Source organism: Grus americana, chromosome 1, assembly GCF_028858705.1.
Source record: "Grus americana isolate bGruAme1 chromosome 1, bGruAme1.mat, whole genome shotgun sequence".
In the NCBI taxonomy this organism is placed as follows: domain Eukaryota; kingdom Metazoa; phylum Chordata; class Aves; order Gruiformes; family Gruidae; genus Grus; species Grus americana.
In genome coordinates, this window is record NC_072852.1 from 77,382,264 (window position 1) to 77,409,812 (window position 27,549).

At 39.9% G+C, this 27,549-nt stretch overlaps 1 protein-coding gene across 4 annotated transcripts in view; it reads right to left on the reverse strand.

Annotated features, from left to right (window-relative positions):
- Positions 1-27,549, reverse strand: part of SCUBE1 (signal peptide, CUB domain and EGF like domain containing 1) — a 220,861-nt gene that overhangs the window by 144,254 nt on the left and 49,058 nt on the right. For all 4 annotated transcript variants that reach the window (XM_054810361.1, XM_054810335.1, XM_054810352.1 and 1 more), the window contains exon 4: positions 17,785-17,919. In XM_054810361.1, the coding sequence (XP_054666336.1) occupies positions 17,785-17,919 (135 nt within the window). The remainder of the gene's footprint in view (positions 1-17,784; positions 17,920-27,549) is intronic.

Consider the following 27,549-nt stretch of genomic DNA (forward strand, 5'->3'; position numbering starts at 1 on the left):
AGACGATTAAGACTCAGTAGCATATATGGAATGGAATAGCATCACAGCAGACTAATGCTGTTTGATCTATACCCTGGAAATGTAGGTTCAACTCTTGAAGTAAACTGTAGAAAGACATTATTCAGATGAATGTTCCCATACAGAGTCTTCAATCTAATTTCAGCATGACTGACAATTTCTCGCTCAGACAAGAGGTCAGAAATGGAGTAAAAGGGATGCTACCAGCAAATAAGAATGAGGAATTTTGGGAGGTGTGATGAAGTGTCCTTACCCACACTACACCTACCTTTTCAAAACATTTCTCCTTCTTTCAAATACGTTCTTAACATTACACTATATACATTGAGAAATCAGAAGATTAAAGCAATAAAATATTTTTCAACATCTGATGGCAGGCAGAATTGGGAAAAGATGTGGTAGTATCCAGCAATAAGAATAAGACCCAGGAGGAAAGCTGACAGCATCACATGAATTGCTCATTACGGTATACCTTTCTGTCCTCAGTCTTGGCTACAACTTGTGAGTGAATATCAAGACACTAATTTTGGTAAAGAGAGCAGAGAAGAAAACGAAACTAGCAGTAAAAGCGACAAGGCACCACAGGAGGGTGCTACACACAGTCACTGTATTTATCTAGCAAGAAGAGTTGAAGGCAGCATGACTTTATGCTTTTCATAGCGTGAAAGCAGGAGTAAGTCCTTCTCCCTCATAGCATCTCCGAGTGAATCCATTTACTTGTAATCAAAGACTCAAAACAGAAGGACAACAGTAGCGTTAGCCTGAGATCTGTGTGGTCGTAATGATACTGTCAACTGAGGCCCGTTGCTAACATTGTAAGGGGTGAGAATTAGCTAAGGAAATGACTCATCCAATGCAGAGAGTTTAATGATGGTATAAATATTTTATTGTGCTTACACTGTGTTAGAGAGTAACTCCTGTCTACCTCAAAACATCAGCAGTTATTCTTTACATGCATAGTATCAACACATCTTCAGAATGTGAATGTGAATCCAGGATTCTTAGAATGAAATTGCTGTGTGAAGGGATATATGCTTTTGTGAATCAGCATGTAACAATACACTGACTGTCTACAAGTACAGATATATTTTACCGTGCCCGGATATGTTTTCTTTCACACTCCCCACTTACTTCTCAGTGGATAAACAAACCCACAGCACTGTACTGTATATAATGCAACACAGTTACCACTAACTACTTTTTACTGAGGCTGTTTACAGCAATTTGAAAGAATAATTTTGAACTACTCATCCCCTTCCCCTCTCAGCAAATGAAAGTCAGGTTGTATTGCTATATAGAAGCTGAGGAACATAACAAGGGCAGAAAGGATCCCAAGAGATTTCTCCTAACTTTCCGGGATATAAGTAACTCCCTTCTGTATTCCAGTGAAGGTACGAGAGCTCACCACAGTAATCTGATGCATCTTGCAAGCCCTTGGTAATACAAAAACTGCATGTACTTTCTTCAAAGTATCTTCTAGCACAATGGAGGGTCTGCTGTCCAACTGACCAACTAAGTATGACTTATCCTCCCCAGAAACTGTCTCTTCATTGCCCCATCTCAGTGGGGTGTCTGATCAGAGTCCTTGGGTATGGAAAAAAGGGTATACTAACCCACAGAGGTGGCTGAACTACTTGCCTCCTCTTATGCAGGGAAAGGGAAGATAATGCAAGGGACACTTCCAAGCAAGGATCTGGACTTCTTCCTCTTCCCTTCCACCCCATTGCTTTAACATCACTCATCCTGTTTTCTTCTGTCATTCTCTGACAACAATCTAGTTACATCTTCCTGAGGTATCCTCCCTCTTTCTGTTGGTTTTCTTGCTAACTCCCTTAATCATAGAATATCTCGAGTTGAAAGGGACCCATAAGGATCATCAAGTCCAGCTCCCAACTTAATGTAATGTTGGCCAACAGCTACTGCATTGCCAGCTTTCTTCTGTCATAATATCCCTTGCAAGTTACCGCTCAAGTTTTCCTCTTTACCTACAGAGTAGCTACCACTTGCAACTTTGCTTTCTCTGCAAACCCCTCTTTCCTTATTTCTCTCTATGGCAGAGCTTGCACTCTTGAAGCAATGAGTTCATCTGCTGTTCACTCTTTGCCCCTGGTTGCTTGTTAGCATATCCACTCTATGTAACACCAAACCTAAGGCTTTTGCCTCCACCTGTGTCTATCCCCTCTTAGTTGATGAGTTCCAGTTGTTCTTCAGAGAGATGTTGAATGGAAAACAATCCCTAGCTCCTTCTTCTGTTCACTTGACTCCAGTGTTCATCATTATTGGGAGTATTACAGTTTGCTTCCAGTAAAACCCAGAGAATGCTGTATGTACATCCCATACTTTCCATGTCTTCAAGCACCTCCGTCTGGAGGTAATGGCATTTCCTAGGATCACATCTGTAAAGCACTCTGGGATACTTCAGGATGAAAAGTGCTCTGTTAGAAAACAGATTACTACCTCAGAAGCAGCACTGTGAGAAAACAATACATACTAGTACCTTAAAATTAGTGCTGGTCTACTCATCTAACTAGTCCACACAGGAATTCCAAGTTAATGCAACCAAGCATTGGAGACAGCATCACGATGCAGGACAGAAAAAAGCCTGGCAGGCCAGGAAATAATGTCAACATGCAAGGTAGGATGCATTCACCAGCACTGCTTCCTGCAAAGTGGAACTCTGGCACTATTGGCTCTACTGGGGCATGACCTTGCTTTGAGAAATCCACCAAATATTATTCAAAAGTGGAAACCAGGACCTGACACAGCTGTGACACGAACGGGCTGGTGCCTGACAGCACATGCCACATGAAGCAGTGCCAGTGGAAAAGTGGAGATACTCAGCTCGCCTGGGCAATTTGCTACTAAAGGAGAAATATCAATATACAAGATCACAAATAATTTAGCAAATTGAGAACTCATCTGCTGCCTAATATGTTGTACATTTACAAACATGTATTTTCCCAATTCACACACCACTGTTGAAATTTCATTCCAAAGGAGAAATTTGCCAGAGAGATGCACAACTACTCTCCCATACTCCAAGCTGGAAGCACTGAATTAGGTAAATGCTTTCAGAGAAGTTTCTGTCAGCCTATATTGAATATCACTCTAATTATGTGGCAGCTAAATGCTGTTTCTAACACTGTCTGGGACATACCACGAGGAAAAAACCATTCACACATTGCCACTTTCAAAGAAGAGAAGAAAGTATGGCAGCAGTAGCCACCACATATGCTTTTTCTTTAGGGAACAGAGTTTGGATGGGAAGAAAAGGGGAAGAGAATTCATCTATCAGAAGGCAATGCAGAACTATCTACTGAGAATACATTTTTACATATAATTTCATAAATAAAGAAAGCAGGCTGCTGGTCACCCTATATCCTATACAAATACTGGAAATGCAAACTGTCTGGAAAGAAGAAATAGAATGCTATACCCTGGTATGTGCACTAATTCATTAACTGCTCTGTGGCTCCAATCCAGCAAAACACTTAAGCACATGAATAGTCCCAACAACAAAGGCCTGAAAGCCTGACCATACATTAAAGTAAAATGCAATGTAGGCACAAGCCTCTCCCTTGCTTTCAGAAAAACCTACAAAACCCAGAGAACACAATCAATGCTGCCTCCCTTGGGTATACCAGGCAAGGAATGGGGTCGCAGCAGTCACATTCAAGGACAACTTAGAAAAATGTATTTACAAAATGCATATGTATTCGTATATACAAATTTTAAATACATACATTGGTGGTATTACATATTGTTTTCTAAGCATTGTAAGAGTCCAGCATATCTGTGATACTAAAGGACCATTTAGCTATGAAAACGCTTCCAAGCTTTTTACTGGCTTTGCTTTTACAGGAAGACAGTTTACCATTCTGTGGAAATGGAGTATGTTGCTCTGTTTTCCCTGAGTTTTCCTCAGAGAAGGAATCTGAATAAAATGTCAGCCTGAGACATGCAGCAATCCTAGCTTACACAAATCAAATGTCAGGGTTCAAGCCAGCGTGATGATAACATTTGGTGGGGGCACGAGGGAGAGAGATGAGTGATTCACAGTCTGGAAGGCGACATTGCAGGGTCTAGGTCAAGGGAACAGTGAGAGGTGCTGGGGAAAGATGGGCATGGAATGGAGATGATGAATATATTGCTATTTGATAAAAGTTACCTGCTATCATGATTTGCTCAGACAGTGCCATTAAGGCATTCAAAAAACATTTTCCAGTGACCTCAAGCAATAAAATCCCTCCTTTATTATCTGAGCAAGAATATTACCAAAAGAACCGTTTCAAAGCACATATAATTCCTTCTTTTACCATTGTTTTACCATTGTTCCTTCTTTTACCATTTACATTCACCAAAATAATCCTCTTGCTTCTCTGTTCAAATGCTACAACCAGCACCACAGACACACAGTGGGCATGTAGGCAAACACATTTTCCACACAGCAGCAAATTCAATCCCATTCCTGTCACAAATGGTTAATTTTTTTCTGGGGCACTCAGCATCAGATTTCATGTGGAGGCACCTGAAAGAGCAGTCCTATGTTATTAGCCATTTAAACCCAAATGCTATCACCAACACAATGAGTGGAAGACTAATCTGCAAGTTGTAGTTCAGAAATGAACGAAGTGTTTATAGGGCAATAGTGGTGTGAAAGTGGAAGAACCTGCTTCTCTCAGAAGTCTACATGATCTGCTGGCACATTTAGGGTGAGAAACATTCAGTGTGTACACAAGCCACTCTGTTGCTCTCATATCATTGCTCTTTTTCTGTGCATTGAGGCTTATTTGTCATTGCAGAATGGTTTCTTCATCTTAAAATTAGTCACTTTGGCACAGAAGAAAACATGCTATCTCAGCACCGGTTTATTGCTTTGCTACAGGGCATACCGACTTCTGACTACAATTACAATCATTAGTAGCGTTTGGGATTAGTAGACTATGTAACCGCCCTGCAAGCATATTCTTCAGTACTGAACTGCCTTTAATCTACTTATCACATATTGGTTTCTTTCTGGCACTTTTTACCCTCTTTCTCAAAGTTCTGCATAGGTCTGAGAAACAGTTCTGTCCTACAGGTTAGTGAAATGGTTTCCTTAGGTCTTCCACAGGAAGTGAAAAGTTTACGATGGTAGTAGTTATTCACAACTTTCTTTACCTGTGCAATGGTGTAACTCGAAGAAATAATCGTAATTTGCATCACCTTCTGATTCAATCTCTGTTGTTGGCAGATGTTCACAGTCTCGTGACGCCGGTTCAAATCCTAATGAAACTGCTGGGAGTTTGTGGACTTCTGAACTGGTTTGATCAGACCTGCATCTCATCTCCACTTCAGAGAGAACACTACAGCTGTGACTGGAGCTGTCTTTAGCCTCTACAGATTTCATGGTTTAACAAAGCTACGTTATGTCGTCCTAGTCTCCATGTATACACCTAACTGGTATTCCATTTTTCAACAAGAGCAAGGAGGTGAAAGGATAGGACGAATGAAGATGAAGATACCATTGGCAGAGCTGCACACGGAAATAAGCATGACATCTGCTAGCAGTGTATCTGGTTTGTAGCCATCCATGGCTGTAATGACCTAAGAAAATAAAGGTGAAGAAAATCCTTTGGAAGCTATGAGCTGTTTGCAAGAAGTCAACAAGACTTTGAGGCAGTAAGTGGAGTGCAGTCAATATAGCTGTGTAAGGGTGAACACAGAAAAACAGAGTTCTTGATAAGCAGCTCTGTTTGTTTTCTATACTTTGATGAAAAGCTAAACACCGAATATGGATTTTAATTTGGGCAGTATTTGTTGGTGGTCAAGGTAAGCAGGAAAAAATGGCAGTGTTTTTCCTGATATCAGGTCATACTGGAAAGCAGGGAAATCCTGCTTCTGCCTGTAAATAGACTGTGGAAGTCCAAGGAGAGAATAAATACGGAACAGGAAAAATGGGATGTCATTCAACACAGCCACACTCCTGACCACAATGTTGCTTTTGAGCTAGCTCAACTTATTATAGCTCAGCACAGAAGTATCTCCATGAAGTGAGTCATAATAAACACTAAGAGAAAATGAGGCCTTTACAGGTGTTTTTAGAGGAAACAAAGCAACAAAACAACCTCGTAAGATATTTAACCAAATGACACATAAATAAACTTTCAGTGCTTGGAGATATTTTTACATTCTGGGTTTGGGCACTTGATAGCTAATAGCTAGAAGTAAATTTGACACATGCTCCGAAGTGGCACCATTTACACTAGGTCTAGAAAGCCTCAGAGTCGGGTTTAAAGACATCCATAGTCTGGACAAAAGGAAAATTCTTTTAGCCACCTAATGTCCCTCTTCCATGAAACTAATGAGAACAACATAAAAAAACCCACAAAGGGCCTCTCCTGCTCCCACCAAGGCTCTGCTTTTAAAGGACTGAACTTCAGAGAATTATCACTGGTGTTCTTTGATTTTATTGTTTTTCTGGTATTTCACTCTACCGTGGGGCTGTTTCATGGAGCATTTCAGTGAGCTCCTGACAGGTAATCCTCCAGATTAATTCAGAGTTCATTTGGCCGGTAAGTGATCAGCTTCTCTCAGAGATAGCACAGGAATGACAGCTCACTATCTCTCTGTGAATTCTCGGAAGATTGAACAGTACAAGGTATTTTCAACTAATGCCAGCTGAAGACAAATGGTAACTTACCCAAATGCTAAAAAGTCATGTTGAGATCTACATAGAAAGCCTTTTCAAAATAAATCTCCAGGTAAACATACCATTCAGGATGCAAGAGAGAGACACAGATTAGGCTAGGAAAGTATTGCTCACCAAATCCTGGTTTAAAACAGCTTATTACGGGCTTTTTTTAATGATATGTTTTTCAGACTCCAATTAGAGCAAAGTAATTAAATGTCCATTAAGGAAGCACTTAGGCCAAACGATAGCTTTTCCTGGGAAGCTTAGAGGGAGTTGTGAAAGCACGTTGTCTGGAGAGGCAAGGAGCAGAAACACAGAACTGGGGCAGAGCATGCAGCCATGCAGCCACCCGGCAGGGCAGGGCAGGCCAGTCCCACCTCAAGCACAGCGCTTGAATGCTGCCCTTCCGCAGAGCTGGCAGGACCCTTTTTTTGTTTGGTTTGGCCTTTTTCCTGGAAAGCTCCCCCAACACTGAAATATTTCACCTGTGAAAGGAAACAGGCGATTCAGAAATGCTACCTGGAATACGCTCCTTCACCTGGCAAACCAGGCTTCATGTGTGAGCTGTTTCTTGTACGAAGTGCCCAGTCTCCCCTGTCGATAAGGGGGCTTTCATGGACATTTACATTACGGTGCAATATGACAGCTGCCTACGGAGGTGGATGAGGCTGCCTAACAACCACTACCACATACTGCCAAGGACAATCCCTCCAGGTCTAAATGTTTCAGAGTTTTGATGGGTTTTTTCTATTATTTTTTTATATGTATAATTATTATTATTCCAGGAAAAGCAGCTACTTCAGAGAACAAAATTTAGTTTAGTGGGAAAAGACACTTCTTGCAAAAATAATGTTGAAAATATTTGGTTGACTTGTACAGGTAGTTGTATTCCGCCTCACTTTTCAGAACCTACACATTCCCAGTGTCAATTTGGCTGCCTTCCCGGTACGAGGGCGCAGTGCAGAGAGTCAGCAGGCATCCTGAATTTCAGTAAGAAGTCAAGCTGCCTGGCCCCATCAGAAATTGTTCAATTTACAACAGTGAGCCAATAGAGAACAAACAGGACAAAAAGTGGAGGGAGGAAAGGCGGCAGAGGACAGGATTTGCAAAATGCACTGTTATCCACCCGGCTCCCTGTGCTACACTTTGATCTCCAAACATGTACGTGTAATTCATCAATCACTGATGTTAAAGTGCACCAGGGATGAAAGAAGAGAATTAAATAATAGACTAAAAGAATGGGGCTCAGGATATCTGCATTCTGTTCCTAGTAGGAGCAGGTATAAAAACAGATACTAAGTTTTACAAAACAGATTTGGCAAAATCAACATAGTATCAATTAAACTGCACGTTCTGTCAAATGATTCCTTCACAGCTTTTCTGGAAAGCTCTTGGGATTTCTTCAGCTTTCCTCTGTAACTCTAGGCAAATTATTTAACTTTTCTGCCTCCCGTATCTGTAACTTACAGCACATGGCATAATAGCTCTTATTTCAGAGGGGGTTTAGAGTCCTGAGGTAGTTTTTGTAGACTCCTGCCACATCCTCCAGTGAATTAGCAATTAGAAAAGCAAATAACTAGGAGTTCACTTCTGAAGCAGGCAGAATGAGAAACGCATGGCATAAGAACAATTCACATCGCTGCTTCCCCATCTTGGCATTTGTAGCATTCCAAACAAATGTCAGTTTAAATAACCAATTCTCATTACACTAAATACTGAAATGCCAACACCAATCATGTGAATTTCTGTCAAAAATTAATGTTTGACTAAGAAGGCTCTTAGTTTTGGCCTGTCTAGTACTTTGCAGTTTGATATGGATTGAAGATAGCAGCTATTATATTATCCTCAGCCCATGTTAACTGCAGGGAGAAAACCTGCCAACTCTGGTAAATCACCAATGTAACACAACGCTTGCAGCACACCGTACTGGATACTATTGGCTTACATTGTGCATGCAGTGATTTAGTCAGCTATAAACAAAGAGAAGAACTTTTAAAGAACGTGCTCCATATCAAAGAGGAACAAAAGTGCTGTTGCTTTTACTCAAAGGTGAATGCTTTATGCTGGAACAAGAGAAGAAAGATTATTTGCAGCTTCTAAGCAGTGATAAGGCAGGCAGAGCCTTTTGAAAGTGCTCAATCATACTAAGCATCATGCACAAAAAGCAAGTAAACTGATTCACTGCACAAACTCAATGCTCTTATCAATGGTGATGATAGTTCAGAGAGTAACTCCAACAGCACACGATGCTTGTCTGCCTGTTACACTTAACGCCTCTGCTTCTGCATTTCTTGACTCCAGGGAGAAGCAGAGGAGTTGAACCCTTGCAAGGGTATCATCCTGATCACTTGCGTATGATTGCAGGTTGGCCTTGCAATCTCAGCACATGACCCAATCTGCTGAGAAAAACATTCGTTTTCAAAGACATCGCTGCAGTTTGATTATACTATGACTATACTGTGGTTTATACAGGAGAGGAGTCAGCTAAATGGAACGAAAACTATGAGGGATAGAATACTGAAAAGAAATGGCATTAGTGAGCCAGGGAATTAAGGAGACAGAGGAGAAGTATAGATTTTGCCTTGTGCTAACTGTTTCATACCCTTCTTTTCCTCAACCTATTCTCCTCCACCTCATTACCACTTGGCTGGCTCCCTCCTTGTCTTTCTGTTTACCTGACGTACCCTTGTCTCACTCCCTTATTCCTTTGCGCCCCCTCCTAAAAATATCTCCCGGTGCTACTACAATGTTTCTGCCATGAAAGCATTCACAGTGACTATGTGTTTTGCGCTGTCCTCTGCCCTATGTTTGCCTTGTTTACTTAGGCTGTAAATTTTCCCAGTATGTACGAGGTCTCACACAATCTGGCCCCATTCTTGACTGGTGCTCGAGTACAAAATAATCAAAATACCATCAAGAACAGTGACAAAAACAACATTTTATGACCCAGATACTTCCAAGATATAAAGCTTAACAGAGCATGCAAGTATTCTTAGGCTTGAAAATATACACGGCTATTAAATACAAGCATCTTCTTATTTCTATTAACTGCTACATTATTTCAGAATACCTCAGAGCAACCTCAAACATAATTACAGGGAACTGAATAATTAATAGAACTCATTAAATGCATAGTATGTATACCACATACAGGAGGGTAACAGTACATATGAAAAGGGTATTTGGCATTCATATCTTGAATTTCTACTGGTTTATAGCAAAAAACACATTGCTGTATAGGCCTTTAGAGAGTTCCTGCTAGATCCCATCTCTGAGATTTCTCATGAATAGCAGCAAAGAGGAACAGTGCCTGCAACACAGTCTGTGGCTAATTTCTCTGCATAGTCAAAAACACAAGACATACACAGAGAGACCCAGAGTGACTACAGTAGGTATGAAAGATGATGAGCAGCTTTACACAGTATTCAGAGCATGCCCTGAATTCATCATTGTATCCCTGATGGCATGAGAAAGACACATCATGACAAATACAATGTATGGTATACTTAAAACAGAGTCCATTTGTTGTGTGCATGTGTGAATGCCAGCTTTTTTCCAGTACACTCTGGCTTAATATTCTTCCCAGATCTTTCTCACCTGATGCTTCAGTCAACTGGATGCTAGAGGCCTTTAAAAAGACATGTCAGTTCTTTTATTTAGTATAATCCTGCTCTATCCAGAGCAGACAGTATGAACAGAACATTGGTTCACTTCCAATGCTATTGAATGATTGAGTGTGAAAGCTCCCTTTGCATATTTTCTCTCTCTTTTTTTTTTTTTTAAATGTACTACTTTCCAGTGTGTTTTCCCATTCGTGCATATAGCTTTTCCCATCTTGTCAGCACTGCCAGTCAGTCAGTTGCTGAGCTACAGACTGTTTGCTGCACTTTCTGTCACACAGGTGTGGAGAGATTTTTGATCTGACTTACAAATTCCCTGCTCCCCCTGGCAAGCTGGCTGGCTGTCATGCTGCTGCAGGGTGTTTCAAACAGCTGCTCTTTCCAAGACACACTTCTTTGCATCTCCAGCTTCCTTATTTCTTACACACTTCTTTTCCCCCTTTAGTTTCATCCTTTCCATACCAAAAGGCATTGGCAATGGAGCCGTGCAGAAACAACTAATGTACCATTAAACCATTTCAGATTCTGGCTCATTGGGAAATTATCTGCATGTCCTAGTTTATCACTTAGTCATGTTCAGCTCTGCATCTACTTTTACTACTGTTCAAGCACTATATGCAAATTACACATGTGACTTCTAGATTATTTACCAGCTGGTGTTTTCTAGTACATCTAGGCTTTTTTTTTTGTTGTTGTTGTTATTTTCTTTCTTTTTTAGTTTTAAAATATTTCTGTCTGTTCTGATCAATGCACTTAATCTGGGACCTGTTACAGGACAGTTTACGCTCTTAGAATTCAATCCCAGACTTTGGCAAAACCTGGCAATCTGCTATTGCTCCTAAGCATCGGGAGATTTCTCCTTTGGGTTTCAATGAACTCACCACCATTGCATCCTGCTAACCAGTTGGTTTACTAGTGCATTCAAAACTCAGCTGAAGCAAAGCAGCAGAGGGTATTGATTACTCAACAAAATTTGGTTTTCTTTCTGAATTAAACTTGATTCAAAGTCCTAGAAAATTTTGAAGCACAGTATTCTTCCTTCAAAAGGCAAGTGAGCTATAAAACTAAGGTAGAATACGTAGGGACATCATCATATTTTGTTGAGTATAAGTATGATATGAGTCTGAACTGGTCCCTAGGAACTCAATGAGGGCCTGCAACCAATTCTACTTGTCTGTATTTAACTCTGCAACTTGGGATATACCAAAACTCTATCTTTATTTCATATCTTATATCACTTCCTCGCATCCTGATTTCCATCTGGACTGCTCTGAGGAACAGGACTGCAGCTCCTCTAATGGAGTGAATCTATCCTGCAGTTCAGACACAGTCACAAGAGCATTAGACAATACTGTAATATTTACACCTTGGTATTCTTACCTACAAAAGGAAGATTACAGCCTTAGTTTTCAGATGCATTTAAAATTTTTGTAAGCCAAAAGTAACAGGCGCCTCCAATTCTATGACAGCCTAAGCAGTCACCATTTAAGCTGACATTTATTGAAGGCCTTAATGTGGAAAGCTGAGGGGGGAAAAAAACAACCAAAAACTACTGACAATTTTGATACATAAACCCCTGCTTTTGCAGTTTTATTTGGACAGACCTAGTTTCATTTGGATAGTACTTAAAGGGCAGCTACAAAGAGGATGGAGGCTCTCTTTTCACAAGGAGCCACATGGAGAAGACAAAGGGCAATGGGTGCAGGTTGCACCGGGAGAGGTTTAATCTTGACATCAGTAAGAAATTTTTTACAATGAGAACAATCGTTCACTGGAACAACCTCCCCAGGGACATGGTAGAGTCCCCAGTTCTAGCGGTTTTCAAGATGCAACTAGACAGGGCATTTAATCTCATCTAGGCTCCCTTTCCCACAAAAGGTTGGACCAGATGATCTGTCGAGGTCCTTTCCAACCTGGGCTGTTCTATGATTCCATGAGACTACTTATTTTCACATCTACTCCTAAACTTTCACTTACTATTTTTTTATGATTATATAATTACTGTTTCTCCTCACAGCTGAACTTAAGTCAGATTTCACTTAAACTAGTTTTACATCAGTGCAACTTTACTAGTTATAATCATGATAAATCACTGATATGTGAGAGGAGGGAGATCAGGCCTAACAGAGATTACTTTTTACTTATACCAGGTGTCCCCACCTGTTGCATTTTTCCTCCAGACAAATTATAACCTCCTTCCATTCCAGAGGAATGGAGAAAGCAAACGTGCAGTGCCCTTCACATGGGCTGCTGGAACAAATAAGAATCCCTGAAACTGAAGTACAGCAATTTTTGTGGGTTATGCACAGTTTTAATGTGTATATGTGACTTCTAACAGGTCACAATGAGATTTAAAATGGTTTATTAAGCCTTTTTTTCCTGGATACATTCTGTATCCTATATTCTGTGAAAGATAATCGACTGAATTATTTATTCAAAATGTATCATGGGAATGTATAAACAGACAAGTTTCTGTTACACTTAGGTCATACTGTGTGCAGTTTTTGGAAAAAAACTTCCAAGATTGCAGTATGCTTGTCCAGATAAAACTTATGCTGCCTGAAAGGTTTTCTTATTATGTTATCTAAAAGCACATAAATTGATGTCCTTACAATTTACTTTACACATATTCCTCTACTTTACAATCATATTAGGATTCCAATTTAAAAAGACAAATAGGACTGTTCTGCTCCAGTGAATGGATGCCTGTACTTGGGGCAGCTATGGCAAAGTATATTCGAGTAATGGAGTAATTTAACTGGTTACATCATCATGAAAGAGCTTTCATAGTTGAGATGAGAAACGCTGTACTTCATAAAGTCTGGAACGGTGCTAGCAACACTTAATTATTTAAAGTCACCCTTCCATATTAATCTAAATATGAATAGATTATTGTGCTTTCTGTAGAAAAAGCACCTCTGTCCTCTAAAGTGCTTTGCAGAAATTCTGAGTCACAATAACCTTCTTGCCCAGAGTCCCACAGGGCACCAGAGATGGGAATAAATTCCAGAACCCCAACCTGTAACCTTTCCCGCACTGACTGGGGATCATGCTTCCTCCCAGGGAGTCCTAACACATTATTCTACCACTATAAAATTGCACTGAACTAAGGAAACAGGTGAGGAATAAAAATAAATCATGGAAAATAAGAATGAAAAAATTGAACAAAGGTGGTTTTATAATCCTCAGAACAAGAAACTTGGTAGTTTGATGTCAGCAGACCGAAGGACTCCTATGCTACTGCCGCAAAATTAACAAGGGTTTAAACATACAATCAAGTTTAACAAGGTACTATGTATCAGCACAAGCACGGTAAGCCATTTCATAAACTCACTTAGCCCGTGACAAATGCACGACAACTTGGCTTAGCATGTTTCCCTTTCCTCTGGGACTAAACTGTTACACTTTTAGTGCAGAGACAAGCTGGTTTTGAGACTCTGTAGCACAGTAATTTGCTAAGTTGTGGTAGCTTGACTTTATGTCAAACTCCCTAACTCTTAAGAACATAAGGCTAATGGGATAAGGGGAAGTGAAAAAGCATTTCCTTGCCAAATGTTTTTTTAACAGGCTTGAAAATGATGGTGACAACCGTGTAAAAAGCTTTTCCACTGTTTGACCAGACCATCATAATTTCCAGCCTTCTATAGCCTGGTATTTCTACATCTCTTCTTGTTTCCACTTCTAACTACCACTGCTAATTGCACCTGCCTTTTTTAGTTTACTTGGCACTAGCTGTATAAAACCACTGGCAGTGAACGATTAGCAGATATGAGACCATTAATATAACTCTGCTTTAGGCTGACATTCAGGGGATGGATTCTAAAGCAACAGAAGTCTTCCTAGCCACAGAACTCCTGAAGTATCCGGCTTGTAAGCAAACACCCTTTGTGCTTCAGAAGACTTGCCCTCTGGAGGTGGGACAGCAATGGCTTTCTATACCGCTTCAGCTGAGAATTTTAGCTGGCGAGGCAGTTTGTAGCCAGAGCTCCTGACCACAATACCTATTACAGTTGTAATGCAAATGGGACATACCATAACCTTCATTCTGATCATTCCGAACTCCAGCGGAGATACAGGCATATAGCTAAACTCTGCCTATTTTGATGCTTTTTAGGCCCAATTCAGATTTTTAACCAACTTTGGTATCACTAGGAGTTTAAGGATGTGCCTGGAGGCTTTGCTGAATTGGGGCTTCTGGCTTATCATCAAATTAAGGGAAAACATGCTGTAACCCACTCACCTGACTCAGTCACAGCTGTAGTGTACGATACTAATCTCCACATTTATTAAACACATGCTCCCTCTGGAGCTGGAGATGATACAGTAACAGCTGTTTTATTCTGGTTTCTTTTTAGTCATGAGGAAACAAACAGAAATGGGTGTCTGGTATAATTCACAGTGTTCACACCTACTATTGCAATTAAGATGTACTAAGATAAGTATCTGTTCAGTTCTCCTTATCTTTTACAATCCATTCTCCCTCCATTTCTCTCTCTGCTTTGTTGCCATCATTATTGTGAGTAAACTACTACTGAAATCTGACTCAGCAAAGGGAAATTAAGTTTTATGCAAAAATAAATGAGGTAAGTTGTACTGGGCATAGTATCCTCCCAAAAGATACCGAGACTAAACAGAAGAAATCAGTAGGGCTATAATGAAGAGAGTGAAATAAAGCAAACACTGGGAAACCAGGGTTTGCCCTGACTTTCATGTCAGCCTGGCCTCCTGTTGGCATAAAATTCATATTTCTCTGTGGATCATTAATCCTTTTTGTCCACAGGAAATAATAAGAACACTTCTGGATGGCAAGCAAACGTGTCATTTGGGACACAAGGTTGATATTAAAAGCCCCTCCCATGAACTCCAATGTGGCTTTTAACCACAGCTTGCAGGTAGGAGCACAGTGGTACAATACACCCCTGAAACACTGGGAGAGGCACAGCGCTTCTCTGGAAGCTGAGGAAATTCACACAGCCACTGACAATTTTAAGGAGGGTGCCTCATACCAGAAGACACCTTTCCCTTGGCTGGTTAGTGCAAAAAGGGACATATTCCTTCTTCTGCTCAACCCCCAAGAGACCATCCAATGCCCTTTTTCAACTCTGAAACTACCACATCTCTCGAATGTGGATGGAAAGGTGGTAGTGAACTGCATGAAGAACCTTGTGGTTGATTGTTTTAGACTAGCTGAGTCCTTGAAGAGACTTTGGGTCATGCCAAGGACACCAAGATTGTGTGACCGCACATGCATTTTTCAGAGGCAGAAAAGTAATCCCACTGCAATTAATGGATCTTATTATGCTCAAAGTCAACAAGCTTGCTAAAAGGGCTTTGGCAAGTCAGCACCTTTGTGTTTGGCTTGCAGTGCTAGCTGTGCAGTGTGCCTTTGTCCACTTCAGCCTTGTTTACCAACAGAGGTACAGACACAATCCTGCCCTAGGCACAATTCTGGCTAAATATGTTGATGCATATTTTTGCGTTCCAACACCTTCTGTAGTGGTGCTTACAAGTGAGACAGATGAAAGTGAGTAAACACAGATATTAAAAAAGTCCTTTACTTTCTCACCATATTTACTATTTGCAGTTCAGTCACCTCTGACAACCGAAACAGATCATTCAATTTCATTTCCTTCCTCCAGCATACCTACCTGATGTATTTGTGTGTGGGATCATGGCACTACAGTGTAAGGTTTGATGTGATTGCGAATTGACTATTTTTTAAAAGCCACAAACCTTTTGTTCATTAAACGCTTTGCAATCACCATTGGTCTATTTGGTGGGTTGCTTGTTTTTTTCAGATCTAAAATAATTTGAAGATGTTGCTTCAAATTAAACGTCCATGTCTTATATGACATTTTCTTTGCAAACATGTTAACACAAATATATTATTCCCGTGTGTATTTACTACCTGCATACAGCAGTCAGCCTTCAAATCTGCTCCCCCAGACCTTCCGGCAAACCAGGAATCTTCTTTGCCATAAGACTTACCCTTTTCCCTCAATAAATCTCTTCCTTAGAAGTAACTGTTGCCTTTAGAGTCTCATTTTTCATTTATTTCATTAGTTTCCATCCCAGATAACTAAATTCTCTTTTATTACAGCTGGGAATTTTTATAATGTGCAAATTGAAATAATGATTGTATCACAGTACTCTGCAAGTGGTTTTCATTAAGCCTCCAGCTACTATTGCTTTCTCTGTTGGATATCTTTGTGTCAGGGTTACTTTATGCTGGACAGAAATTTGAACAATTTACGTTGAAAAGAATGACTAAAAACCTATTAGATAACAACCTTTAAAATGCACTGGTTGATAGAGCTTAATCATATGTTCTTGCCATAATTAAAATACCTCAATTGCTTAAAACTTAACAATCATGCTAAAAAGTGGACCTGTGAACATAGTCTGGAGATTCAGATTTCTGAAAATCAAAATTACTACTTGTTTTTACAATTCTGTGTAAGCAGACACACAGTACCAGAAATAAATTTATATTTCTGAGATGCTACACTACAACGTTTTGTTTTCTTGTCAACAGAGTGACTAAATTCATACTCTACGTTCAAGTAGGATTTTCTGGTTAATTTTAGTGACTTAAAATAGTTCAGCACCATTTGTGTGGCTTGTTGAAATTTACAGCTTGCTTATATTGTTGATCACCAGACTCATCTTGCTACTTTGTCATTCTGTATTGCCTATTGGTAAATGAGTTTGCTAGCATATATTCCCATTGCTGCCAGGGTCACCAGAAGTCTGAATGAACACACAGAGTCCACTTAATTGCAAAGATTTATAGCTATGCTGTTTTCTCTTCTCCCTTTCCACTCAAACTTGTCTTCCATGTCTGTCACGTATAGAAAAGGAAAAGCTGGTTATTCTAGTAAAAATCGGCAGCAGACAAGGATCACAGTTTTGCAGGGATTCTACTGCTAGTGCACAGGCAACAGAGAAGCAGTTTTCTAATCCACCCTGGACAGGGTACTGAACCAAAGAAAAATGCTGTGTTAATATACTATCAGCCATCATCAGTCTGCAACGAAGCAATGAGTTACATGACTGGCAAAAATCCATAACCTATACAACTTCCAGCAGCAACAAGCCAATCATTTTGATTTAAGATACCATGATCTCTAAGGTGGAAGACAGGTGAACTATTACACAATAAACCGATGAGAATTTTTTAAGTCTTGGAAACTCAGAAGCAGAAAGTTGCCATTTGAAAATCTGCCTCTGTCTGCCCAAAGAGCCTGCTGTTTGAACTATCTGTAATTTCTATGTCAAACTAAAGCCTTTTCCCCTGTCTTATTTACAGCTCTGCTACAAGTTTGGGTAGCAGAGGAATCAATCAACTCCAACCAACCAGTGAAACGATTTTTGGGAGCTCTGGGGATAAAAAAACCCTCCCAAAACAGTTTCTGCATTTCTGATTGAACATAGGTATTCTAAAGAGCAACAATTTACAGACTGAAAACTTACCAATGGAGCGATGAATGCAGGTGTGCTGGTTATCACTCAGAAAAAAGCCCTCTTTGCACTGACATTCATAGCTGCCCATAGTATTTACACAAATCTGCTGGCACCCTCCATTGTTATCCTGACACTCATCCACATCTAGAAGAGAGAAGGAAAAAGAAATGCAAGGTAATGTACAGATTCAGAACATATATCTAGAACAGCAAGGAATCCACAAAAAGGCACACTGTAAATTAAGCTAGTGAAAACTACCCAAACCCCACCAGAGTTAATCCAAATTAATCCATCTAATTATTTCTCCTGCATCCCAGGTTTAAAGTTAACATAAAAAATCAGTGGGGAGGGGAATCCAGCTAAGTCTCCATGCATTCTGAGCTGCAAATTGATTTCCAAGGCACAATGAATGTTAACGTCCTAAAAAGGCTGTGACCCCATCTGCCAAGTGTGGTGTTGCACTCTGTCATTCCCACTCCACTTGGAAAGACATACCTCAGGCCTACAGTAATTTCTAGCAGGGGTAGCAGGCAAACACAAAGGGCATTACTGGGTGAAAAGAGTCTTTATAGAGTTCTGGTCTTGAACAGAACAGCATGTTTCAATTACTGGAGTCATAACCCCCTACTTTGTCAGTTTGTTTAATGTTGTTTAATGAAAAGAAGGCTTCTTAAATCTAAATGTTCCATGTCTGTATTGTCATTTTAATAGGCAAATATATAAAACCACAAAGGCAGCATTAGCTACTGGCTGTTTTGAGGATCCCTGCCTACCCCCCATCACCTCTCTTTGGCATCAAAGTTTTTATGCTGTTGTGCTTAACAGAGACATATGTTTCAGCATTTGGAAACCACTGCCACTAAAAGATATCTGACCCACATTCAACCTTGCAGCTCTCCTGTTTTGCTCATAAAAGGTGTATCATATCCATGTTCTGTTTTTTCTTTGGGTAAAAGCAACTTGCCACTTGAAAAATCCATGTCTTCCATTTTTACGGAGACTCTGCAACCAGTTAGTTATTTCACAGTATGTGCCAACATGTCAGCAAATGAGTTGGTGTGTGTTTTGCTTTCATTTTATTTTTGGAGAGGGGTAAAAACACAACAAAGCTAAATGATCCACAACATTCAAAACCTCAGAAGAGCTGGCACAGCTCCTGCAGAAATTAATTCTTCCAGGACTGGACACAACAGACTAAGGTAAACCCAAACTGCTTTTGCCAGTACTCTTGTAGGCACGGCCAGGAAGCTCTGAAATACTGGAGAAACTCAGCCGGTAACTAATGCAGGAACGCCGGCTAGTTGGGGCAGCTTGCTCGGCTAAGCCTGCTATTGCTGTTTGTGCTGGCGTGCTGCTGCCCGCACTTCATGTGACAGAAACTGTAGCTCTTTCTCACAGAGAAAAAAAGCTCTAGGGTAATTACAGCAGCACCCAGGGAAACCAGGCAGGGTCCTCCTGTCTTGAACTACAATGCAAGTGCATAGACAGTCCTTCTCCTTTTTTTATTTACCAGGAAACGTTAAGCACTATTGCCTCAAATTTTCTGTATCAAAATCCTCCCTGCCCTCAGTTCTTACTCTCTTTCAGATTTGAACCTTTTCATAACCCCATTAGAGCAGTTTGGGAGGGCACAGGAAAAGGAGAAGTGGAGACGCTTCTTGCCTACTGCACTACGATAAGGAATGATAAATGAGATAACTTTGTGAGACCCTTCCTCTGTGAGCAGGCCTTGCTGCCCTATTAATGCCAACTGAAACTTGTTCCTTCAAAACAGCACGCTGGAATCTAGATCCTCCTCTCTGGAAGGAAAACGTCTCAGTTGGTATACGTACAAACCCCAAAATTTTGCTACAAAGTACGCAGCTTTCCCAGCATTCTGTTTATAGTACCACAAAGCAACTTCAACAATTGCCTTCCAGCTCTGATGAATAATCTGAAACAAATGCAATGATTTATAAACATTCTTTTCTGCTCTTGATAGCAAATGCTGGTGATTTACCACTCTGTAAAGAGACAGTTCAATTTACCACCAAGCCCCAAATCCATATGCTGGAATAAAAGTTATTTAAACTCTTTAAGAAGTTTTACTGTGAGGAATTTCTTCTAATTGTTTTCAATTACTTGCCTCAAAATTATTTTAATATGCATTCATGAAGAGAAGGAGTTGAAGAAAGGGAGCAGCTGGGATCTAGGACTACTACATCTCTATCCCCATACTACATGCCTTCCAATAAATCTTGGCCTGGTGGTGTAGGATTAACATTTTCTCTTCTCAGGCCTCAATCCTACCAGGGTCAGGCTTTTAGAAGCACTTTGTATTACTGCAGTCTTAAAAGGCGGTAGTGCTTATTATCCACCATACCAAGCAATCTACTGGACATGGCTGCCTGGAAAATATTTACTAATTATTTACTTGGTAAACTTTCTTTCCAATAAAGTCACTTTATGATCTGCCTATTACTAACCCAGTTTAGAGAATGGGGTAAAAAAAGGCTTCTGAAGTTGAGAGAGAGAACTTCTTCAACTAAAATGAGCTCAAGCTTTGGTAGATCTGGCAGAATAATTCCTTCATGTGCCTGAATTTTTTCAAAGCTCACAAATGAACTATCTGCCAAAGAGACTTTTTCTTTCTCTCACTGTTTGTGCAACCCTCGTTCAATGCAGCTCAAGTTACCCAGCTGAACGTGTAAACATCGTGAGATTGTATTTTGGACCAGACTTTCTAGAGATTAAGTTCCCACATAAACACCAAAAGAAGTAGCCAGGTTTTCAATAAAGCTCTTCTGGCTCCAGTTGTGGAGGCTCTACATGTCAAACTGGGCTGTTGACTGTTTTGAGAAACTGAGGGTGGATCCTCAGGAACTTTAATTGTTGCTACTCTGTGTGGCAGTTCACACCTGCTGCAGACCTGCACCCCAGGGCCTAACTCTAGATACAGGAAAAAAGTCATGTATGACGTAAAGTCCCTTCACTAAAGCATCTACTCTAAGCCCCAACTAAACCCATTTTTAAAAACTTTAAAATGTATTGAGCACAAATACAAAGCTCTACTCTTTATAAAAAGGATTTTTTAAATTTTTTTTTTTTTTTTTTTAGAGCAGACAGACATGTCTTCTTTGGCAGCCTGCTGCACAAAATCTGCTACCACTGGTCATCTTATCCAGGACCAGGGTTGTCTCCCTGAGGACAGCAGCCCCAAGGCAGCAGGTGCAGGTCTCCCTTCCTTTAAACTGGTGTATGGAACTGAAAGCCATTTCCTAGGCTCCTTATCTGGCAAAAGTTCCTTTGTCCAGCTTGGCCTCGCCACCTGACAGCGTGCTGATTCCTGGAGTACATTATCCACTGCTTACGGGAGAGCTGAGCCTCAAAATCCTACTGATGATCCCAGGGTAGAAGGTGGAGCAAGGTTTCAGCAAACCTACACAACCCAAACTCACAGAGAGATGGAAAAAGGTTCTCACCCGAGCTGAGCTCAGATGGATATCTCACATGGCTGCTCCAACCCTCATCCTCAAAAAGAGGAGAAAAACCAGGAGAAAGTGAATATGTGTCCTTAAGCCATTCTCTGTAACACTCATCACAAAGAACTGTCCTGTGATTGCATCTACCAAAGACAATCCCTGATGGAAGCATCTAAAAATAACTCAGTTTCCACAGCCCTTAACTACTCCTTACCAGCACAAATAAATAGCTGAGATGACAATCAGTACAAGAGCTAGAATTGCTTATACAGAGTTTAAAGGGTTTTTTTGTCACCAGAGCGACAAACCTACGTTTCCAGGGAAGTGAGGGCCTGGACTTCAAATTGGCCAGTCATCATCAAGGACAACAAGGAGTAAGCGAAGAGCCAGCTCAGGGAGAGGCTGGGAAAGGAGAAGTATCTTTCAAAAGAGAAGGAGAGATAATGGATGCATATATACATACATACATAGATATACCTATATATTAGGAGCACTATGCAAATTGATGCATATCTGAATTTGCATAAGACCTCTAGCTTTTTGGCCCAGCGCCTTCACATAATCAAATTTGTGTTCTGTATCTGGAGATCCTCTAGAGAGCAGTAGTGTGGAACAGTATCAAAGGGTAGGAAACATTACAGTTGATAAAGACAGATGTTTTATTTATTAAATAAACAAATGCTTTTGGTTTCTCGTTTAATTTATCTGATGAACTTTTCAAACTAGCTCCACTGGTATTTCATCCTGATCTGGCTCAGAGCTTCCCACAGTATTTGGCCTAAAGAAGCTATTCTGATCAAGTGTCCTGTTTGGATACCATCAAGGGAGAAAGGTCTGCTAAGGGTACCTGAAACCAAAACCACAAACAGGAAGACACAAAAGCAGAAACACTACAGCGAGTCAATGTCAAGAACAGTATATCCACCGCCCACTGCCTCCCATGATCTTCTCTTCCTTCCTTCTGACATTTTTCTTTCATGTCAGCATTTTCATAAGCACCTAAGCCCCTCAGAAATCCGAGTCTCATCTTTAAAGTCTCCAAAGCATTTGGGAGCCACAGTACAATTCACTTACTATAGCATTAAGATTCTTTGGAGACTTCTAAAACCAGAACTTTGACTCATGATCCAGGGAGATGATCTGCTAGTTTTTCTCTAATCTACTCTTTGAAACTTTTGGAAGATTTCCCTAAGATGCCTATTTTACCAGTGCAGAACAGCATGACAGAAAGATGAACTACTGAATGCAATACTCCAGACTTGCCTCAATGTTAGCAACAAAACACCACTGAGGATATCTTGTATTTGTAAGAGAAATTATTAGCAACCACAAACTCAGAAAATACAAGTGCCTGATTTTGGAATTTTAAAATCATTATTTTCTGAATATTTCTAGTCAGAAAGCTGGCTAAAAGTATCATTAAAAAAATCACATTCCTGGATTTACTATCGACATAGTTAATCTTATACCGAAAGAACATCTAACCCAGCATCCTGTCTTTGATGCTGCCCTGTAGTTGATACTCAAGAGAAGACCATAGAGATAGGACAGAACCTTTGCTGGCATGCTCTCCCAGCTTTCAGCGCTCACGTACCTATTAACCTTCCTAAATCACTAGTAGCTAGACCATTTTCACTGCTGGAACTTTCCTGTATGAATTTGTCTAATCTCTTCTAAACTCAACATGATAGGGCAATTACTTCTGCAATTTAATTACCAGTTCCATAAAAAAAGACATCCTTTTGTTTATTTCAAACATGCTGCTTCACAGTCCGAATGAATGCCCCCCAATCCCATTATTGTGAGAAACAGTAAAAATTCATTCCTCACTTGCCTCTTCTGCATCTTTCTTGATCTTACCGATCTCCCTTCAGCCTCGTACTACTTCATCTACTTTGAGTCCTGAAGCGCAGCAATACACAAATATGATAATTACAGAGATAATTCGAATGACTTCAGTATATCATGTTTAAAACAAAAAGTGCTCATTTCTAGAAGTTAACCTTAATGACAGCAATATTTGGCACATATTCTTCTCTATTCCATTCCCTCCAAGTACCATGATGTTCTATTGGAGTGGGTGTCTTCGAAGATCTGACTTCAAGATAGCTGTGGAAGCCCAAACAGTAAATCTGGCATGTAGGAGTGAAGCAAGTGGTATCAGATTAGAGGTTGTAGGCAGGTGTTCCTGCTGGAATGGTCATACAAGCAGCGACACGCTGTCAAGGTAGGGAGGGTGATACATTGCATCAGCTGAGGGGGCCATGGAAACAGGAACCACTGCTAATTGAAATAACTGCTAAACCATCTTTCTTAGACCAACTTTGTATGAGCATACAAAGGGAAATATTAGAAGAAGGAGATGCTACTACCTATGTGCATAGCGTTCATATCTCCAGGAGGTCTGAAATCAGACTTCATCAAGAATTTAAAAGCACGCAAGGCTAGAATTCTGCTTTTTGTCCCCTTCTTTCAGAAATTGAAAAATGTGGTGAATAAAAGGAAAAAGAACACCACACCCTTGAATCTAGTACTTCATTCACTACCACAGTTGCAGAAATCTTCACTACAGCCCTTGTTGAGAAAAGATCCACTTGCAAAAAAATGGATCCTACAGCACTGAATGCTTACTGGAGTAGACATAAAAAAACCCCCAAAAGTGTGGAAAATTACCTTTCCCTGAAAAACAAATCCCATTTTATGGAAGAGAAACATGAATTACTAATCACAAGGATGCTCTTGGGTGATGAATACTAAAACCATTCTAAAATGATCAATAAATTGATCCCTAGAACCACTCTTTTCTTACGTACAAGGATGCAACACCTAAAATGATGCCTGTGACCTGTCTTGGAGAATCCCGTCTCTTAATGGGCTACAATCACCTCTCACCTCCACACCCACTGACCAGGTTTCTTGTTTGCCTGCACAGTTATAGATATGCGCAACTTGAAAAGGAATGTTTAAAATCTTTTTTCTGTAGCTATTTTGTGACATGGAGTGGAATTCCTTAAATTTCACACTACACAAACACAGTGTAAATGCAGCTGCAACAGACTTCTTTGCTATGTATAGCATAGGAAATATTCACTCAACACAAGAGCTTAACTCTGCTGCATGTGATGCCTGCCCATTTGCTGAGCTGAAGTAAACAGCCCAAGGGACATTGCGCGAATGTTGCATCGAGTTCAAGTCTCTTGACGTCACTTGTTTATTCCTTTCTTAAACAACTGGGCACCACTGGCTGTCCTTTTAAGACACCAAAACCCTTTTCGCAGCTTTTAGCATTTCCAAAATAAACATCCAAGCCCCTTACTGTGACATCTTAGTTGTAGCTTCTATCCTTTCACTTGGTAAGCACATCTATTTTTTAGACAGATACATGCACACAGCAGCCTCCTGACAACAGTGCCTAAACACAACAAAGTTCCCAATCAATTATTTTTTAGTAGGTTATCCATTCTTCTGATACAGGGTTTTAAAAGAACATTGCATGAATTTAGTCCTGCTTCTTTTCATCTACACCGCCACTGTCTAGGGAATGCCAGCAGCCTCCAGCTTGGAATGAGGCTCTTACTGGGAGGCTCGGGCAGCCCCGGCCCCATGAGCAATAAGCCTGTGGTTCCCACTGATGCCTAGCTGCATGTAGGGCACTCCAAGTCACAATGCTGGATTAATGATCCTCCATAAACTAGAAGGAGGGAAGTTAATTAGAGATGCAAACAAGTAGCAGTCCCGATCACTTGAAGGAAAAATTTGGGACAAGTTGAGTAAATTATCCTGTCTATTATCATAACGTCCCTTACTTTGTCTTACCCCTGGGCTTTCTCTGGAGCATCGTTAACTGCTGCAGGCTCAACTGAAGCAGTATTCTATATCCTTCTTCCAAGATAACTACTGCTTATACCTGCTTCCTTTTACATCCACTTACAGACCCTGCCAGGATCAGAAAAATCTGGTTTGGATTAACTCAAACTGGTGGGGTTTTGTTTGCTTTGATTTTTTTCTTACAAAAAAATGAAATATATTTTGCTGTGAGTCAAGCAAAGCATATAACTTAATAGGAAAAATGAAACAATATTTTCATTTCAAGTTGGTAACATTTTCCAGGTATATACAGTATGAAGCATTTTGTTCCTGAGGTCTGGTAATAAAAGCCAAGGAAATGGCTAGATTCATGATTATTTCTGTTATCAGTAACACAGTTAAGAGACTCTCTAGATTCAGATGAGGGATTTTAAACTAAGCATTGCAGCATGCAGTAGACCATGAAGTCATTCTCACTATATCGATAGTACTTGAAGTCCATGAAAAGTGGAAGAAATGAGAGAGTCTGAAGCACAACCTCCAACACACTGAAGAGAGAACTCTTATCAGAAGTTGAGAAACACTGGCTTAGTCAGGCACATACCTATGCATTAACCTTTTGGGGAACAGCAAAATGCTGAAAATGTTTTGCAAGTGCTGGAATTGCTCCTGTAGGTCATATCAAAACAATTAAATTTTCCTGAAAGTATCTCCGTTAGTGAAAAGTGTCTTGTAGATATAACCTCAGTTTCCAAATAGTTCCAGTAGGTACATTTTCAAGAAAACGCTGCACTTGCACAGGCAGCGGATATCGTGACTCGTATCTGCTGAGCACATAAAAGTTTTGATGCACTGGGACCGGGGTGCTTAGCATCCAATATAACCAAGCCCCAAACGATTCGTAAGTCACACGACAAAAGTCTGGCTCCCTGTCCTGTAAGTGCAGCTCCAAGCCTATCGCTATAAATCATTAGTGGGATCAAGAACCCATTCTTTGCTGTCATATTAGTTATTTTTATTGTGTGTCTGATTAATTTCAGAAGCAGGTTCTTAGTTATGCCTTCAAAATAAACTACAGAAATAATTAAATAAATGAAGTTGTTCAACTTTTTCAAAGGAAATCATTCAAGCTCACCAGTTAAGTCTAAATATACTAATGTATATACTCATGATATCGAATTGCAAAAACTATTTTTCAGAAGGTAATACTGAAATACTGCTACTCTTTATTTGCTAATATGTATGTGAAAAAATTGAGTCCGGTTCTTTAATATAACAGTATAAGTTATCAGTAGAGGGAAACGTTTCAGCCTGTATTGGTCATGATAGAAATACACTAGGAACACTTGCAAAAAATCACTTTAGGGATTTTTTTGTTTATACAGATACGCAAAGACACATCACCTCACTTTCAAGTTGCTTGTATACTTATAAACACACTACATTGGAGAAACTCTGTAGGAGGAAAAAATCTTGTAGAAAAATATAGTTCTTTCCCATTCAAGCTTATTTTGTTGAAAAGAATTATAAAAAATTTCACCTATGAGTTTTCTCTCTTTAGTATGTTGTCTGATACAATAGCTAATACAAGAAAAAAAATTAGCATGAAAAACTGTATGGTATACCCTACACTTAAAAAAAATACACTTTTTCCCCCATGAACTATACAATTTTATATTCACAATTTTCAAAGTAAAGCCAGCTTTCAAGGTCTTGCAACAAAAATCTTGTCCTCTGCACAGCTCTTCTTATGAGAGGAGTAAAACCCATGAAAGTATGCTCAGTAACATATGACCCAGAGTACAAAAAGCTGGAGGCTCCCAGAACTCTGGATGCCCGACTCTTGCTGAGGAGCGTCTGTAACACTGCCATCTAAACAAATTCAGCAAGTACATCTTTCCATTCTTTTATACTCTTCAATTCTAATTCCATTCTGGTTTAACTAAGGTATAAACACTCTGCTGAAGAGGCTGTACTATACCCTAATACTCAATGCTGAAGCAACTTTCTCTTCAGTTGAAATTTTCTTTTGTTAAGATGGAGTGGAAAAGCTGTGCCCTGATTCTTAGTTCAGCTCCTGTCCTACAGCACAATACCATATGTCCACTCCAGTCTTATCTATTTAACGAAATATATTTCAATTGTTTCCAAACATTTCTTTCCATATCCCATAAGGTCTCTTAATAATTTTACTTTAATCTTAAGCCTTCCAAATTCTATAAACAATCATTCTTGTAAACTATGTCCAGTGATTGTTTAATTGTTTTAATTAGTGAGTAATTATTATTAAGATATTAGCTACAGTCATATTAAAATATACTACCATCCAATAGTCCATGTTCCTTCCTGCCCCTCTTTTATGCAAAACTACACCTTATGCTCTGATACAATTGCAGTAAGGAACGTCTACACAAGGAATATTTTGAGATATTTGAGAAGGATCTGGATTGAAGTCTGCAGAAGGCAATGGAAGCAGTAAAAATAATTCTCTGTCTTGGTCATGCAG